Here is a 20,014-nt window from a genome sequence, read left to right as displayed (position 1 = left end):
TAAAGGAGTCTTTGCTGAATATAACATTTATTGAAAACAATGGTATCTTAAAGGGCGTTTCCATTTTCAACCTCCATTTTAGCTAGTCGCACATGACTCAGCAGTGACGTGCCACTTGGGTGACATGTCACCACGAGACAGTAAATGGCTGCAGCAACAGCACACTTGACCCCATCTGGGAGTTTACATGGAGGGGGCCTTGTCTGGACCCTCGATGCTAGAATGGAGCATCATAAAGAAAGTTAGTGTTTTTTTTTTTTTTTTTACTTTAGGTACATATCTGTCCTGGCCCTATATAAGCAGGGTGTTTAAGCTGGAATACCCCTTTAAATGTTTCACAAAAACAAACATTTCTTCCCTTTCCCAATTTTTTTGTATGCTAGTATGTTACCATTTGCTGTTCAACAGAATGCACATCATAAATCCTCTATCATAAGTCTCTAAAGGCACACAGTTGTATACCTCTTTCACTGTAGGAACTATGCAATAATGGGTCTTTAAGAATTTTCATTTCATGTAATCTTTCCCAAGACTGGGAAAAGTCATCAGGGCCCTCCCCACAGCCCCCTTCAGATAATATACTGGGGTAGCCAGGGTGGGTCATTAGTTCAATACTGGTACTGGAGCCAGACGTCGGACTGTACAGGGAGCTCTGTTGTGTTCGGCAGCTGTGAAAAGACTCAGTGCTGTAATCGAGGGCTCGCTGAATATTCTTTACGGTCATGTTCTCCCCCATGGTACTCAGACCAATGTATACATCAGGCCACCTGTATAAAAACAACAATAATTGAGTATAAAGCATCTTACACCTCGCTTGCTAGTTCTGATGTTGGAATAGAACAGTTCCCCATACACTGTACAAAGGATGATTCAGCTCCAAGCAAGTATCACAAGGGTTGGCAACCTTCAGCACTCCAGCTGTCATGAAACTACAATTCCCAGCATGCTCCATTCTCTAAGGAATTTCTGAGAACAGCTGAGCAAATGTGCATGCTAGGAGTTGTAGTTTAACAGCTGGAGTGCTTAAGGTTGCTGAACCTTGTATTATAATATTGCCAAGTACTGCAAAACGAACCACAGTGAATGTTAACATTTATTATTCCTTTTTGATGTACGATCAAGTGACTGTATGTGGTTTATCGTCCTGCTTAATAGGTGGGGAAAAAAATATGTATTATTATGTAATGACTTATCTCCATAATTAATAGTCATTAACATGCACCATTAGTCGCTTTGTTAGAGGGGTATTCCAGGATTTTAATATTGATGTCAGAGCTGTGTAGTCCCAGCACCAGAGTAACAAGGTAACTGGTAATCAATGGGGGTTCCGGGTAGTGGATGGAGCGGGTAACTGCAGCTCACTCGCCAAGCAGATATTGATGGCCTATCCTGAGGCTGCCCCATTAAACTGAGATTAAAGAGGATTTGTTACCTTCCAAAATGTATAAAATATAGCATTACCTATGGATCTCCTGGTTCCCGTTACTGAAGCAACTTTATTTTTTATTTTTTTTCAAAGGTTGCTCTGTTCTGCACTAATCCCACTGTTAATTTTGCAACCCAAAATGCTGAATTGGGCCTATTGGTCTGCTAATCTTGTCATCTAGCTGCCCACTGGATGTGGAGTTTCCCTATTCTGTCCAATAAGGGAGGACGGTGTCTGAGCAGAATGAGATACCACGTGATCCTGCTCTCCTCCTGCTCATGCTGCCAACAATGAGTTGCTGGACTCGATATGTGAAGACAGGAGAGTGAGATCATATAGTATCTAAGAAATATAACTGGATCTTTCTAGTCAAACTGCTCTGAGAATGAAAAATAGAGGGAATAGTGGGTAACATAGCAACTCAGGAAAAAGTGGCTTCAGTAACAGGGGAACCACAGGAACAAAGATATGATATTTCACACTTTTTTTTATTTTTTATGGTGACCGGTCCTTTTTGAAAGTTGTTCCAGTAAATCTTAAAAGGGGTTGTTCACCCAATTACAAGTGACAGTCTTTCCTCAAGACAGACCATCACTATCCAATTTGCGGAGGTCTGACACTAACACCCCCCGCCCCCCCCACCCCCCCCACCAAAATAAAAAATAAAATGAATTAGGCTTACCAGTAAGTCCTTTTCCATGAATCCACCATGATGGCAAGATAGGAGAGTGACCCCTGACCTCTGTAGGGGCAGGAAAACTAAAAGATACTAACATGATTTAAGCACACTACTTTTATTTTTTTGGGAGGTGGGAATTCCATGCAGTCATGGTAGGATTCATGGAAAAGGAAATACCGGTAAGCCTAATTCAGTTTTTCCCAATTTCACCACCATGACGGCAAGATAGGAGACCTACCAGATTACCTAATTAAGGGGGAGCTATGGCTTTGAGGACCTGCCTACCAAAGAATAGTTCTGAAGATCCCGACAAGTCAAGCCTATAATGCTTAATAAAGGTATGGACGTTGGACCAGGTTGCAGCTTTGCATATCTGCTCCAACGATGCGCCAGCTTTTTCTGCAATGAATGAAGAGACAGCCCTGGTGGAATAGGCCCCAAGTTTAATGGGGCATGGAAGATTTTGAAGTCGGTAGAAGTCATACATCGTTTGCTTTATCCACCTAGAGATGGAGGCCCTAGAAGCAGCCTTTCCCTTATTCTTCCCTCCAAACTGGACTAACAGATTGTCAACCTTCCTGAATTCTTTAGACACCCCAAAATATCTTAGCACAATCCGTTTGACATCAAAGGAATTAAATTCCTCCTCCCTTAGGTTTTTCGAGTTATTACAGAACAAAGGCAGCGCCATCTCCTGGTTTCTATGGAATTCAGAATCTACCTTTGGAAGGAACCCTGGATCTGGTTTAAATATTATTCTGTCATCCAAAATGGTTAAATGTGGATGTCTGATAGAGAGGGCCTGAATTTCCCCTACTCTCCTAGCCGACGTAATTGCGATCAGGAAGGCTGTCTTGAGTGAGAGCATTTTGACTGAAGCATCTTACAGAGGCTCAAAGGGGCTTTTTGTTAGACACTGTAGGACTATGTTTAAGTCCCAGGTTGGGATTCTAGGTCTGACAAAGGGTCTTAACTGTCCCGCTGCTCTGAAGAACCTTTTGATCCACCTGTGCTCAGCTAAGTAAAAAAAAAAAAAAAAGACGCTTAGTTTAAACCCATTCAATCTTAAGCTCTCTCTTATTCTTCACTCTTATATAGTATAGAGCGGATCGTCCACGGCCATTTGATATTTATATTTGATTTATTGCATGTTATTGTTGGTGTTACCAATACTATTTCCCTCAGTGAGAGGGTGGTTGGGCACATTGACCATCTTTAAAAGGGACACCCTTGTGTGTTGTTCTGTACCATGATGGTCGTATTTAGGCCATCCATTAGACTGCATACTATATTTTATATGTTATTTTACATGTTATAAAATGTTTTGTCTCAGCCATTGAATAGTAGGCCACTGCTGATTCAACATATGCAACTTTATGCCTTACACTGGGTTCAGACCTGAGCGTATTTGTCCATAGTCAACGCACGTATTACTGTGTGATTGACAGCAGTGTCCTATGGCCGCAAACGCGCGACAAAACGCCCCAAAAAAGCTCAAGAACTTGTTTATGCGTCAGGCGTTTTTCAGCGCGTTCGAACGCGCTGTAAAACGTGAAAATGTGAACCAGTCCCATAGGGAAGCATTGGTTTGCATCGGTTATGCGTTTTACAGCGCGTTCGAACGCACTGTAAAACGCGCAAGTGTGAACTTAGGGTTAAAACACCTACCCCTCTCCTATGTCCCTCCCCATTCTAGCCCCTCTCCTCCCCCTCTCCCTTTCCCTGTGCTATATGCTACATGACATACTTTGTGATATTTTGCATCTGATGTATCAACATTACTCTTATGTCATTGCGTACTTTTTTCTTTCTCTGTAAAATCTTGATAAAGAGAGATTTGTAAAAAAAATAAAAAATATAAAAAAACGCTTAGGGCTGCAATCTGCACCTTCAGGGTCGAAGGACGGAGGCCTAAGTCTAGCCCTTGTTGTAGGAAGTCCAGAATTCTCTGTATATTTGGAGCTGACTGGTTTATATCCTCTTATCCCCACCAGGAGCAGTACTTCCAGATTTTTAAATAAATCGCAGATGTAGCTTTTTTCCTACAGGCCTTGAGTGTGGAGATGACCGAGTGACAACCCTTGGCCCTTTAAAGATTTCCGACTCAGGATCCAGCCTGTCAGCCTAAAAAATTCTGGACGTGGGTGTATTAATGTACCTTAAGTCAGGATGTCCGTCCTGAAGGGAAGTACCCAAGGATCCGATACAGTCAGATTTTTGAGAATCGAAAACCAGCTTCACTTTGGCCAAAATGGTGTTATTAGGATAAGATTTGGTCTGTCCTGGATAATTTTCCTCATAACCTTTGGAATCAGTTGAAACGGAGGGAACGCGTAAGCCAAAGTCCAACCCCAAGTCTGGGAGAAGGCATCTATAGCCCAAGGGTTGTTTCAAGGAGCAGAATTTTTTCACTTTTACGTTTACCCTTGAGGCAAACAGATCTATGACTGGAAAGCCCCATCTCTCTTCTATCAGGCTGAATGTCTCTGGATTTAGCGACCATTTGCCCTGGTCCAAGGTTTTGCGGCTCATAAAATCTGCCACCTGATTCTGGGAGCCTTATAGATGCACTGCCGATACTGATTTTACATTTTCTTCGGCTGATCAAAATATTTTCCCTGACAGCTTCATTAGTTGTTTTGATCTCGTTCCCCCTTGTTGTCGCAAATAAGACACCGTTGTTACATTGTCGGATAGAATTTTTACGTGATGGCCCTCTGTGAAATCCAATGTGGCTTTCAATATCTCCCATACAGCCCTTAATTCTCTCTAGTTTGACGAGTGATCTGACATGGCTTCCGGCCAAAGACCCTGAAAAAATTGTCCTTCTATATTTGCTGTTTTGCTGGCATCTGTTTGAATTTGAATAAACGGAGTCTTCCACCAAGTCACTCCTTTTACTAGATTTGCTGACTGGGTCCACCATGTTAATGACGACTTTACATGCTGTGAGATCAGGACATTTCGGTCTAAGTATGTCTGTCTCCTGTCCCAGCATCTTAGTAGCCATAGTTGAAAAGTTCTGAAGTGGAACTGAGACCAAGGAACTGACGCTATGCATGTTGTTAATACACCTAGGAGGCTCATTGCTTCTCTGATGGAGCATGAGTTTCTTTTTTGGACCTTCCCTCTTAACCAAACTGCTTTTTCTTCTGGAAGGAACGAGGACTGTATTTCAGAGTCCAGGAGGATTCCCAAGAATTTTATACTTGTTTGGGGAAAAAGACATCTTTAAATTTACTATCCATCCCAGATTTTCCAGCAAGGCTAGGAAGGAATTTAGGTCGCTTTCCATCAGTTTTTTGGAATCTGCCAGTATTAGAAAGTCGATAAATAAGGTATTATTAGACCTTGATTCCTTAGATGAGCTACCATTTCCACAACTACTTTGGTAAAAACCCTGGGGGCCAGGGAAATACCGAATGGGAGGGCCTTAAACTGGAAATGACAATTTTTTCCTGTACTGTCTCTTAGCGCAAACCTTAGGAACTTTTCAGATTGTTGTCTGATCGGTACATGGTAACATGCATCCTTCAGGTCAATTGTGCACATTAACGTGTTCTGTCTTATTAGCGGGATTGTGGACGCCAGAGACTCCATCTTGAACTTCCTGTATAGGATGTTCTTGTTTAGTCCGTTTAGATTCATTATGGTTCTGAATGTCCCGTCTGGTTTGTCCACCAAGAAGAGAGTAGAGTAGAAACCCTCCTTTTCTTGAGAAGGGGGAACCTGCGTAATTGCCCCATTTTAACATTTCTAGGCATCCCTTCCAGAGTCTTTCCCTTAAAGGGGTTGTCTGGGTTCAGAGCTGAACCCGGACATACCTCCATTTTCACCCAGGCGGCCTCCCTGACTTGAGCATCTGAGCAGTTCATGCTCCGATGCTCTCCTTTGCCCCTGCGCGCAAGGGCTCTTTTGTTTACAACACCACACTGCCGGGCGGAGGCCTCCACCCGGCAGTGTGTTCGGTGACGTCAACGGCTCTGATGGGCGTGCTTTAGCACTGCCCTACCCGTTTTACTGGCTAGGGCAGCGCTAAAGCCCGCCCATCAGTGCCGGTGACACCTACGGCTTCCTGGCAGCCCCATGGAGAGCCCAGTTCATCACTGGAACTCTTGAAAATGCCTTTGAACTGCTCCGATGCTCAAGTCAGGGGGGCTGCCTGGGTGAAAATGGAGGTATGTCGGGGTTCAGCTCTGAACCCGGACAACCCCTTTAACCGTTTTGATGATGGGGATGTGACCACATATTTGTTTGGGGGAAGAGAGGAGAACTCTATCTTGTATCCCTTCTCCACTATGTCTAGAACCCAGGGATTTTATGTGATTCCTTCCCACTGAGAGAAGAACCCCCTCAGTCTTTCCCCAATCCTGGTGTCATCGCTTGTCACTGGTTTTATTTTGGGGATTAAGAAGGAAGCCCCTACCTCGACCGCCCTTTGGGTAGCTCCACCTCCCCGTTTTTCCTTTTTCCCCTGTAGGGTCTGTCTATACCTCCATAGGGACGAAAGGAAAAACCTCTGAGGTTTTTCTTCAGGAAAACCTCTTTTCTTATCAGTCGTTTTTTCCACCGGACCAAAGACATAGTCTCCCGAAAAAGCAATGGAACATAGTTTCATTTTTGCGGCCTATAGGGGCAGGAAAACACTGATGTGGCTAGGGGGCAGGGGCAATTTAATCTGTTTTCCTGGCCCTACAGAGGTCAGGGGTCAATCTCCTATCTTGCCATCATGGTGGTGAAATGGGAAAATGAGTTTTCAAGGTTTTCATTATTTTATCAGAATCAAAACGCAAGAAACAGGACACAAGGTATCGCTGGATTCGTACTGACCTGGATAATGAAAGTAACTGGTCAGTTTTATCGCATATCGAATGTAAATAAAAATTTTAAATAAATAAATGCAAAACTGTGGCGGTATTGCTTTTTTCCTCCCAATTTGGAATATTTTTCCTGCTTCCCGCTACATAATATGCAATATTACATGGTGGCATTGGAAAGTACAACTTGTCACACAAAAAAACAAGCCCTCATACGGCTGTGAATGAAAAATAAAAAAAAAGTTGTGGCTCTGGGAATGCAGGGAGCGCAAAACGAAAATACCTCAGAGGTAGAAAGGGTTAAAGGGAGTGGGTACTTTAACATAAAGGGTCTGCAATCTGGAAGGTCGGTGCGGAACTGAGTTCTTCTGTGGGTTTTCTTTTTTGCAGTGCGGAGGCACACTCCGCACTGCAAAAAAAATTTCTATTTATTTGCAGTGTGGACGGATCACAGACCCATTTAAGTTGAATGGGTTTGGATCCGTTGCAGCAGCTGCACGGATGTTGCTCATGCATTGGGGACTGCAAATTGCGGCCCCCAATGCATGGAACGGCCGAACAACGGCAGTGTGCAAGAGCCCTAATACTGCTTATGGCAAGAAAGACTAGCACGTGTTATTCAATGGACATCATCAATTGACGGGTCTAGTCACATGCCCCTCCATCAACAGCCTCTAGGGATGAGCGAATTTCATATTTGAGTTCGGGTTCTGGTATAATCTGAATTGCGTTATGGATTCCGTTACCACGGACCATAACACAATTCCATGATGCAATGCCTTTAGAGGCCTTGAGAGGACTCCAGCATAACGGAAACCGGACGGGTCCGTTATGCAGGCCATAGACTTCTATTATGACGGAATGAATTTAGAGGCATTCCGTCATGGAATTGCATTATCGTCCGTGGTAACGGCATCCATAACGCAATTCAGTAAATACCACAACCCGAACTTCAAAATATGAAATTCGCTCATCCCTAGCAGTCTCCTTTTAAGTGTAGTTTTTCCCAATAAACTCATTCTTTCACTGTAATATTATAATTAGACACATAGAAAGTTTCATTTGATTCCAACAACTACTTCTTGGTGCGGAATGTTTTGTCAATGAGCACGTATACAAAAAAACATCCACCTGATTTTTATTTAACCACCTCAGCTCCCCTAGCTTAAACCCCCTTAATGACCAGACCACTTTTTACAATTCTGCACTACATTACTTTCATGGTTTATTGCGCGGTCATACAACTTACCACCCAAATGAATTTTACCTCCTTTTCTTCTCACTAATAGAGCTTTCATTTGGTGGTATTTCATTGCTGCTGACATTTTTACTTTTTTTGTTATTAATCGAAATTGACCGAAATTTTTGCAAAAAATTGACATTTTTCACTTTCAGTTGTAAAATTTTTCAAATAAAACTACATTTCTATATAAAATTTTCTCTAAATTTGTTGTTCTACATGTCTTTGATAAAAAAAAAAATGCAATAAGTGTATATTTATTGGTTTGCGCAAAAGTTATAGCGTTTACAAACTATGGTACAAAAATGTGAATTTCCGCATTTTGAAGCAGCTCTGACTTTCTGAGCACCTGTCATGTTTCCTGAGGTTCTACAATGCCCAGACAGCAGAAACTCCCCACAAATGACCCCATTTCGGAAAGTAGACACCCTAAGGTATTCGCTGATGGGCATAGTGGGTTCATGGAAGTTTTTATTTTTTGTCACAAGTTAGCGGAATATGATTTATTTTTTATTTTTTCTTCTTACAAGTCTCATATTCCACTAACTTGTGACAAAAAATTTTTTTTACATGAACTCACCATACCCCTCACAGAATACCTTGGGGTGTCTTCTTTCCAAAATGGGGTCACTTCTGGGGTATTTATACTGCCCTTGCATTTTAGGGGCCCTAAAGCGTGAGAAGAAGTCTGGAATCCAAATGCGTAAATAATGCCCTGTGAAATCGTAAAGATACTCTTTGGAATTTGGGCCCCTTTGCGCACCTAGGCTGCAAAAAAGTGTCACACGTGGTATCACCGTACTCAGAAGAAGTAGGGCAATGTGTTTTGGGGTGTATTTTTACATATACCCATGCTGGGTGAGAGAAATATCTCTGTAAAAGTCAACTTTTCCCATTTTATTATACAAAGTTGTCATTTTAGAGAGATATTTCTCTCACCCAGCTTGGGTATATGTAAAAAGACACCCCAAAACGCAATTGTCGTGTTTGTGTGAATGGAGGAGAGCATGTAAACGTCACGCTTGTCTCTCCATTTCACCGCGAGCAGTTCTTCATTACACAAGGCAGCCCTCTCCCCCCTTGCAAGACGGGTGGTAACGAGCCGTTGGGGGGAAACCCTGGCGACTAGGTCGCGTGGTGCCACAGCAGCCAATCTGTTCTAGAAACAAATGCCTGAAGAGGGGCACACTTGTGTAGAAATTGTCCACATAAAGGTGGTACCCCTTGCCAAATAAGGGTGACACCAAATCCCAGACTGTCTTCCCACTGCTCCCCAGGTAGTCAGGGCAACCGACTGGCTCCAGGGTCTGATCTTTACCCTCATAGGACACGAAATTTGTGCGTATAGCCTGTAGCCCTTTCACAGAGCTTTACAATTTGACCCCATACCGGGCGCGCTTGCTTGGGATGTATTGTTTGAAGCCAAGGCGTCCGGTAAAATGTATCAGGGACTCGTCTATGCAGATGTTTTGCTCAGGGGTATACAAATCTGCAAATTTGGTGTTAAGGTGGTCTATGAGGGGCCGAATTTTGTGGAGCTGGTAAAAAGCTGGGTGGCCTCTGGGACGAGAGGTGCTATTGTCACTAAAGTGCAGGAAACGCAGAATGGTCTCAAATCGTGTCCTGGACATGGCAGCAGAGAACATGGGCATGTGATGAATTAGGTTTGTGGACCAATATGACCGCAATTCATGCTTTTTTGTCAGGCCCATGTTGAGGAGAAGGCCCAGAAAAGTTTTAAATTTGGAAACTTGGACGGGTTTTCAACGGAAAGACTGGGCATAAAAGCTTCCCAGGTTGGCGGCTATAAATTGAGTGGCATACCGATTTGTTTCTGCCACGACTAAGTCCAAGAGCTCCGCAGTGAAGAACAGCTCAAAAAACCCCAGTGCCAATCCGATCTGAGCTGTCTCAACCCGAACTCCAGACTGGGCGGTGAAAGGGGGAACTACTGGTGCGGCTGAAGTTGGGGGCTGCCAATCAGGGTTTGCCAGCACCTCAGGGACTCTAGGGGCTCTACGGGCCTGTCTGTGCGGTGGCTGCGACGGGGGAACTACTGCACGTGCCACCGTACCAGCTTCAACTGCCCTTCTGGTGCTCGCCACTTCACCATGTTCTACGGCAGTGCTGGTACTAGGTCCAGGATGGGCTGCGCTGCTGGTGTATGCCTCACCACGTAATCCGACAGCGCCAGCCCCACTCTGCTGCCCTTCAAGCGGATCCTGCACAACCTGTGGTCTAGCAACACGGGGCCGGGTACGCCTGGTGGTATCAGGGACCTCAGCCTCATCGTCCAAACTTTGGGTCAGACTGCCACTGCTTTCTACAGGTTCGTATTCTGACCCGCTGGATTCGTCAGATGAGGGTTCCCATTCCTCATCCGACTGGGTCAGAAGCCTGTAGGCCTCTTCAGAAGAATACCCCTTCCTTGCCATTTGGTCAACTAAATTTAGGGGGTATTCCCTGAGACTACCCAAGAAAAAAAGCAAGCCTGTCTTACAAATGGGAGGCTAGCGAAGTACAGGAAGCCGCTGCGATTGATAAAAAAATATCAAAACTGATTTTTTTTATCACCGCGGCGCTTGTGTAGTGAATGTGCAGTGATAAAAAAATAAAAAATAAATTGTCACTGCGGCGGGGCGGGCGTGGGTGAACGCACGTGTGTGCGACTGATCAGGCCTGATCGGGCAAACACTGCGTTTTGGGTGGAGGGCAAACTAAGGTGACACTAATACAATTATAGATCTGACTGATCAGTTCTGATCACTTACAGATACTATAAAAGTACCAATGCTGATTAGCGATACGCTAATTAGCGAATCAGTGACTGTGGTGGGCTGGGCGCTAACTACCTACCAAAGGGACCTAAACTATCCTAAACCTAACAGTCAATACTGGTGGGGGAAAAAAAAACAGTTTACACTGATCACTTTTTTCCCTTTCACTAGTGATTGACAAGGGTGATCAAGGGGTTAATTGGGGTGATGGGGGGTGATCTGGGGCTAAATGTATAGTGTTTGGTGTACTCCCAGTGATGTGTGCTCTCTGCTGGGACCAACCGACGAAAAGGAACCAGCAGAGAGCACAGAAGCCATTTAACACATTATATTTATAAATATAATGTGTTAAATGGCTTGTGATTAGATTTTTTAACCTCTTAAGGACATAGGGCGTACAGGTACGCCCTTGTGCCCTGGTACTTAAGGACACAGGGCGTACCTGTACACCCTGTGTATTTTCGATCACCGCCGCGCTGCGGGCGGTGATCGGAACCCCGTGCCTGCTCAAATCATTGAGCAGGCACTTGGGGCAAATGCGCCGGGGGGTCCGGTGACCCCCCCCATGTATGCGATCGCAGAAAACCGCAGGTCAATTCAGACCTGCGGTTTTCTGCGTTTCCGGGTTGTTCGGGTCTCTGAAGACCCGATAACCCGGAACAGGATGGTGATGGTGGTGTGATTTCACCCCACCAATCACCATCCAGCGATCCTGAGTGGTGATGGTGACATCACCACTCAGGATCGCTTTTTGATTGGTCTGTAGGCGGTCCGGCGGCAGATTCAAAAGAGGCAGGCGCTCCTCTCCTCCTCCTTTTGTGTTCCAGAGCCGGAGGAGAGAGGAGCTGCCTGCACGTGTGTCTGCAATCGCTGCCAGCACCCCCAGGACCCGATCTGTGCCCCCAGGACCCGATCTGTGCCCCCAGGACCCCCCATCAGGTACATAGGGACAGCACAGGGAAAGTTTGGTTTAGGCAGGGAAAAAAAAAGGGAAAGTTAGTTTCTGAACTTTTCTAAACTTTGATTGCATCACCCTAGGTTAGGGTGTCTGGGGTCCACAGCACAGCTGTGTGACCCTAGACCCCCCAGGGGTGCTGCCACTTGCGCCTCCCCCCCCACCCCCTGCCCCCCCCCCCCACCTTTTTTGGGGTGCATTTTTTATTTTTTTTGTGTACGCTGACTGTGGCCGGCACTTAGTGTCCGGCCACTGTTAGCGCATCGCACACCCCACCGCTGATCAACTTCGGACGGTTGATCAGCGGTTTTGAATTTTTTTTCCCAGTTTTTTTGCCCTTTTTTTAGTTAGTTTATATTTTTTTTTCTGTTAGTTTTAGGGTTAAGTCCGCGAACACCCGTGCCCCCACACACACGCACACAAAATAAAGAGTTACACACACGCACATATACACGCAGACACACACTACCCTATGGCCCGCCGGACGTTCTTGGCCGAGGAGGCATACGCCCAGCTTGCCTCCGACTCAGAGAGTCCCAGTGAGGATGAGGATGACCCCACATTCCTGTTGTCATCCGCATCCTCCTCATCATCTAGCGATGATGATGAGCCCCCAAGGCTGCGGAGACGCCGCCAGGCGGAGCAAGGGGACCGCCATGTTAGGGACCCTGTGGCCCACACTAGTACGAGCAGCTCTGGGGCTCGTACTGGTTTCCCGGCCCACCAGTTAAATCCACCGGAGCCCCCTGCCGGTGAACTTGTCTGGTGTAGCCCAGAGCGATACGAGCCCGTGATTCCTGATTTTGTAGGCCAATCAGGAATCCAGATTTCCACAGTGGGCTACACTGAATATGACTTTTTTTGTCATTTTTTTCAGTGACCCACTGGTAAATCTGATGGTGGAGCAGACGAATCTGTACGCCCAACAGTTCGTCGCTCAACACCCGAGCTCCTTTTTGGCCAGGCCCGGTGGCTGGACGCCGGTCAGTGCAGCCGAAATGAGGATATTTTGGGGCCTCGTGCTGCATATGGGCCTGGTCAAAAAACCCAGTGTCAGGCTGTACTGGAGTGGGGACGTCCTATACCAGACCCCACTTTACAGTATGGTCATGACACGCTCCCGGTTTGAGGCCATCCGGAAATGTCTGCATTATTCCGATAATGCAGCATGTCCCCCCCGAGGTGATCCTGCCCATGACCGTCTGTATAAGATACGGCCGGTCATCGATCACTTTGGGGCCAAATTCATGGAGGCCTATGTACCTGGAAGGGAGGTCGCGGTTGATGAGTCTCTCATTGCGTTCAAGGGGAGACTCATTTTCCGCCAGTATGTGCCCTCCAAGCGGGCGAGGTATGGCGTGAAGCTATACAAAATTTGTGAGAGTACCTCAGGGTACACTTACAAATTTCGTGTGTACGAGGGGCGAGATTCCCGGATTCAACCCCCAGAATGTCCCCCCACTCTGGGTGTTACCGGGAAACTCGTGTGGGACCTTATGTACCCACTGCTGGATAAGGGTTACCACCTTTACGTGGATAACTTTTATACCAGTATCCCCTTGTTCCAGTCCCTTGCCGCCAGATCCACGTCCGCTTGTGGGACCGTGCGGAAAAATCAACGCGGCCTCCTTGCCCACCCCCTCCAGGTACCTATCCCCAGGGGTGAGACCCGTGCCCTTACCACTGGAAACCTGTTGCTGGTCAGGTATAAGGACAAGAGGGATGTCCTTATGCTGTCCACAATTCATGGTAACGGCATCACCCCTGTCCCTGTGCGAGGTACCGCGGCAACGGTCCTCAAGCCCGATTGTATCGTCGCCTACAATCGGTATATGGGAGGAGTTGATCTCTCGGATCAAGTCCTCAAGCCATATAATGCCATGCGCAAAACCCGGGCATGGTACAAAAAAGTTGCGGTCTACTTGGTGCAGGTTGCCATGTACAACTCTTTTGTACTATCCCGAAGCGCTGGCAGCACAGGGACATTCCTCCAGTTCTATGAGGCAGTCCTCAAGGCCCTGATCTTTTCGGACCGGGAAAGAGCAGGCCGGAGTACCTCGGGAACTGTAGGTGCCCGGATCGTCCCTGGCCAACACTTTCCAGGTGTGGTCCCCCATACTGGAAAGAAGGGACGAACCCAAAAAAAGTGCAGAGTGTGTCGCAGGAGGGGGATACGGAAGGACACGACTACTCAGTGCGACACGTGCCCCGATCATCCGGGCCTCTGCATTGACGGTTGCTTCAGGGAGTATCACACTTCCATGGAGTACTAAATTTATATCCCAATTTAGCACTGACATCGGATAAAAAAAAATGGTTCTCAGACTTGAGACACCCAAAAAAAAAATGTATTAAAAGTAGACATATTAGGTATCGCCGCGTCGGTAATAATCTCCTCTATAAAACTACCCCATGACCTAACCCCCCAGATTAACACGGTCAAGGGAAAAAAAAAAAAAGGTGCAAAAAAAGTTTTTTTTTGTCACCTTACATAATAAAAAGTTTAATAGCAAGCGATCAAAAAGTCATAAAGCCCCCAAAATAGTGCCAATAAAACCGTCCGCTCATCCCGCAAAAAATTAGCCCCCACATGAGATAATTGGATAAAAAAAAAATTAAAAAATGACCCTTAGACTTTAGAGATACCCAAAAAATAATTTGTATCAAAAAAGATAATAGTCTAAAACCTAAATAATTGTAAAAAAAAAAAGTAGACTTATTAGGTATTGCCGCGTCCGTAAGAATCTCCTCTATAAAAATATCCCATTACCTAACCCCCCAGATTAACACGGTTAAAAAAAAAAAAAAAAAAAAAACGGTGCCAAAACCGCTATTTTTGGCACTTTTCCATTTCAATCCGTTTTTTACGGTAACAAAACAAGGGTTAACAACCGAACAAAACTTAATATTTATTACCCTAATACTGCAGTTTACAGAAACACCACATTTGTGGTCGTAAACTGCTGTATCAGTAAAAGGGAGGCCGCAAAAGGAAAGGACCGACATGGTTTCTGGAAGGCCGATTTTGATGGCCTTTTTTATTGACACCATGTCCCTTTTGAAGCCCCCCTGATGCACTCTAGAGTAAAAACTCCCCAAAACTGACCCCATCTAAGAAACTACACCCCTCAAGGTATTCAAAACTGATTATACAAACTTTATTAACCCTTTAGGTGTTCCTCAACAGTTAATGGCAAATGGAGATGAAATTTCAGAATTTCAATTTTTGGTAACCTTGCCTCACAAAAATGTAATATAGAGCAACCAAAAATCATATTTACCCTAAAAATAGTCCCCAAAAAAATGTCACCTTATCCCGTAGTTTCCAAAATGGGGTCACTTTTAGGGAGTTTCTACTCCAGGGGTGCATCAGAGGGGTTGAAACAGGACACGGTATAAATAAACCGGTCCATAAAAATCAGCCCTCCAAAAACCAAACGGCGCACCTTTCACTCTACGCCCCGCTGTGTGGCCATACAGTAGTTTACGGCCACATATTGGGTGTTTCTGTAAACGGCAGAGTCAGGGCAATAAAGATACAGTCTTGTTTGGCTGTTAACCCTTGCTTTGTTAGTGGAAAAAATGGGTTAAAATGAAAAATTAGACAAAAAAAATGAAATTCTCAAATTTCCTCCCCATTTGCCAATAACTCTTGTGCAACACCTAAAGGGTTAACAACGTATGCAAAATCAGTTTTGAATACCTTGAGGGGTGTAGTTTCTTAGATGGGGTCATTTTTGGGTGGTTTCTATTATGTAAGCCTCGCAAAGTGACTTGAGACCTGAACTGGTCCCTAAAAATGGAGTTTTTGTAAATTTTTGAAAAATTTCAAGATTTGCTTCTAAACTTCTAAGCCTTATAACATCCCCAAAAAATAAAATATCATTCCCAAAACAATTGAAACATGAAGTAGACATATGGGGAATGTAAAGTCATCACAATTTTTGGGGGTATTACTATGTATTACAGAAGTAGAGAAACTGAAACTTTGAAATTTTCAAATTTTTCCAAATTTTTGTTAAATTAGGTATTTTTTGGTGCAAAAAAAAATATTTTTTTGACTTTATTTTACCAGTGTCATGAAGTACAATATGTGACGAAAAAACAATCTCAGAACGGCCTGGATAAGTCAAAGCGTTTTAAAGTTATCAGCACTTAAAGGGACTCTGGTCAGATTTGCAAAAAATGGCCTGGTCCTAAGGTGTAAAAAGGCTGTGTCCTTAAGGGGTTAAAAATCACCAATCCGCCAGCGATGATCATTGGCTGGCAGGCTGGTGACGAACTCCTCCTGAAACCTTTGCCGGCCCGCACTGCGCATGCGTGGGTCGGCTATGCGCGTAATCTTGCGTCTCGCGAGATGACGCGCCGATGCGTGAAGGAGGAACAAATCGACCACCGCCAGAACGCAATCCTGCGTTAGGTGGTCCGGAGGCAGTTAAATAAAAAAAAAAAATTTTTTATATATATATATATATATATATATATATATATATATATATATATTATATATATATATATATATATATATATATATATATATATTTATATTTAGAATATTCACATATAGGTTGTTAATAGGTGATCAAAAAATCTGATAGAAGTGTCCCTTTAAGTGAAAGTATATTATGAAGCTGTATAACTTTTCATTTTGCATTGATTAAAGGGGTTTGAGATTTTGCCTTAGAGTTAACAATGAATCTGTGCCTAGAAACTGTCTAAAAAGTGGCACAAATTGGCGCAACTAGGGCTTCTACAATTTTTTCAGGATTGCTCAAAAAGGGAGGTGGGGTTTAGCAAGAATAAAGGTGTTTCTTCATAGGAAAAGAGTGTGCACCAAAATTGACCACAATTCTGGCATACAATTCTGTCACAAACTGGTATAGAGTCTCTCCCTGCGCCAGATTCATCATCCAGCCTGATCGCTGTGATAAATCTGCTGCAGGTCTGGACAGTCTGGCTACACTTACACCATCTATAAGTTTAGTAAGGCCTATTGCACACGGAAGTTTTTTTTCCCCGTTTACTGGCCGTTTTTTGCGTTCCGTATACGGTCCGTATACGGAACCATTCATTTCAATGGTTCCGCAAAAAAAACGGAATGTACTCCGTATGCATTCCGTTTCCGTATTTCCGTTTTTCCGTTCCGTTTTAACATAGAACATGTCCTATTATTGCCCGCAAATCACAGTCCGTGGCTCCATTCAAGTCAATGGGTCCGCAAAAAAACGGAACACATACGGAAATGCATCCGTATGTCTTCCGTTTCCGTTCCGTTTTTTGCTGAACCATCTATTGAAAATGTTATGCCCAGCCCAATTTTATCTATGTAAATACTGTATACTGTATATGCCATACGGAAAAACGGAACGGAAAAACGGAACAGAAACGGAAACACGACGGAAACAAAAAACGGAACAACGGATCCGTGAAAAACGGATCGCAAAACACTGAAAAAGCCATACGGTCGTGTGCAATAGGCCTAAGTCTGCCCCTTTGTGTTTCAGTTCCTCACCAATTTTAAGATGTGCTTGCTGTCAGTGAACGAGTATACCAATTTACAATCAGAGGCTGGAAACCCTGTTTATACCTAGTTCTGCTCTCAGCTGAGAAGTGGATACAACTGTATCAAGTCGAAGCTGTAGACATGTAGAAATGCCACAATGAATCTGGAATCCGGGCTGTCTAGTTCACAGTGTGCTCATTCCCTGGCAGCAAATAAACATTGTGAAATTGGTGACAAATTATTACTATTTTTATAGCAGCACTGTACATCCACTGTCACCACTCATATCAGCCCCTGCCTCCACTGGGGCTCACAATCTAAATCCCAAATTGAACTGCCAGTGTCTTTTAAATGTGGGAGGAAATCTATACAAAGAAGGGGAGAGATTACAATCGCCATGCAGCCCGCTATACCAGCTTGGCGGTGTTCTAGATCGGTAGATTCTTATTTAAATCTTTGGTAAGATTGTCCCTTGATTCGGCCTTACTGAACTAAGATCCGCAAAGTCTTATCCAAGTCTTATCCTATACTAACCCCTAAGTTCATATTTTTGAATCTCCTCCCTGCTTCTCGTACTACATAACAAGACTCTCCGATAGCTAAGGCTATGGTCCCACTATATTGGAGACAGACTTCAGCTGCCTCTATTTTTCATTGGCTTCAGAAGGTCGCTCAGATTGGTAGTCTGGAGGAGCTGTGCCATCTGGCAAACCGTACAATATCTAAACATAGGCGTATATGGTCTCCATGGCTGGAGTTCGCTGAGGGTCAAGAGATCCTTCCTTTTTTATCTTCCCAATGATTGGTTATGGGTGGGTCTGGCATGTTTATTGCCCTTTCCCCTTATATGGTATGTTTGTATAGGCTGTTTTCTACTAGACCGTTTTTCTTGTGGACTTACTTGTGGCTCCTGTGTAATAGCCCTGGCTTATTTTGTATTTGGTCCTGTTCTGTTTTAAGCCTAAAAGATTTGACAAAAACACCATGTAGATGTTGCCCTTGGTCCAATATAAACCCAGAACCCCAAATACTGCAAGACAACAGCGCTAACCACTGAAAGCAAAGTATATTAGAGAGTGGTTATCACTTCTACAGTGATGTGTTCACTGGTCAATACCTGTAGGATTCAATACACCTATTGTGCCCTCATAAATGTAATTTATTCTCACCGAATCCCTTGGCTTCTGAAGATTTCCACACTATTTAACGCATCCTCCTCCACGCTTCGATAAAATTCCATTAGTTCCTCCTTGATCCAGTTACATCTGTGCAGTCCTACCTCCACTGGAATACGCGTGTAACGAATACCATGTTCCTTCAGCACCTGCGCAAATTCGTCTCGGATTTCTAAGTTTAAAAAAATATATGAAAAATATATAAAAATTATATATATATTCCATAAAAATAGTTTTACTTGGCAAAAAGGTAAAACAAAATAAATAAAAAAATTACATAAAAACATATGTAGTAAGAATGCGTGCTAAAATATTAACGCAGCAAACTTCTCTATGCTATTTATGCGGCGCATCTCAAGTATATGAACTGGGCGCTATGTAAATTACGTAGGCAAATTATGGTAATGCAACAGCGTGTTTAACTTGCTAATCTGTATATGGTTCTGCCACAATCGCAATTTGGTATAATAAAGTTAACACATTATTTAAACTGCATGGTGAACATCATTTAAAAAAAAAAATTATTACCCAAAATAGTGACATTGATAAACACCAGTCACCCTGCAAAAAACAAACCCTTGTACAACCCTTATACATTAACAAGAAATAAATAAAAACTCACTGTCTTAAAGGGAGTCTGTCACCAAGAAATTCACTGTTAAACCAGGCACAATGGGGGAGATTTATCATCTCCCTTCCGCCAGAAAAGTGGCTTTAACAAGTCGCAAGCTGTAGGTTTGACTTTTCAAATGTGACTTTTTTTTGGGGGGGAGGGGGCTTGTCAAAACAAGATACAGCAAAGGCGGGTAGGTAAGGGGCATGGCCAACAGCCGAGACACATTTATCAGTTTTGAAGCCAGAAATCTACGGCAGCTCTGAGCCATCATAGATTTCCGTGTAGGCGAACGGACTGCTGAAGGATGTGCCCAATTTATGATCAGGCCCGCACCTAGTCATAAATGTGGTGCATCCTCCAGCAGTGCAGGGAATATCAAGACTGGAGCAGAAAGTGTCTGTCTTGATAAATCTCCCCCACAGACTGGTAAGGCTAGTGCAGCTGAATGTAATGATACCTTTCACTAAGGGCTCTTTCACACTTGCGTTGTCCGGATCCGGCGTGTACTCCATTTGCCGGAATTACACGCCGGATCCGGAAAAACGCAAGTGAACTGAAAGCATTTGAAGACGGATCCGTCTTCAAAATGCGTTCAGTGTTACTATGGCACCCAGGACGCTATTAAAGTCCTGGTTGCCATAGTAGTAGTGGGGAGCGGGGGAGCAGTATACTTACCGTCCATGCGGCTCCCGGGGCGCTCCAGAATGACGTCAGAGCGCCCTATGCGCATGGATGACGTGATCCATGCGACACGTCATCCATGCATGTGGGGCGCCCTGACGTCACTCTGGAGCGCCCGGGGAGCCGCACGGACGTTAAGTATACT

General features: G+C 44.3%; 1 protein-coding gene across 3 annotated transcripts in view; it reads right to left on the bottom strand.

The window, feature by feature from the left end:
• Positions 1-265: 265 nt before the first annotated feature.
• The window catches only part of YDJC (YdjC chitooligosaccharide deacetylase homolog), a 56,530-nt gene continuing 36,781 nt past the window's right edge, over positions 266-20,014 (bottom strand). For all 3 annotated transcript variants that reach the window (XM_040416357.1, XM_040416359.1, XM_040416358.1), the window contains exons 5-6: positions 18,567-18,744; positions 266-767 (exon numbers count right to left, since the gene is read on the bottom strand). In XM_040416357.1, the coding sequence (XP_040272291.1) occupies positions 431-767; positions 18,567-18,744 (515 nt within the window). In that variant the 3' untranslated portion in view covers positions 266-430. The remainder of the gene's footprint in view (positions 768-18,566; positions 18,745-20,014) is intronic.

This window comes from Bufo bufo, chromosome 2 (assembly GCF_905171765.1).
Source record: "Bufo bufo chromosome 2, aBufBuf1.1, whole genome shotgun sequence".
Classification (NCBI taxonomy): domain Eukaryota; kingdom Metazoa; phylum Chordata; class Amphibia; order Anura; family Bufonidae; genus Bufo; species Bufo bufo.
This window is presented reverse-complemented; position numbering and strand designations above follow the sequence as displayed.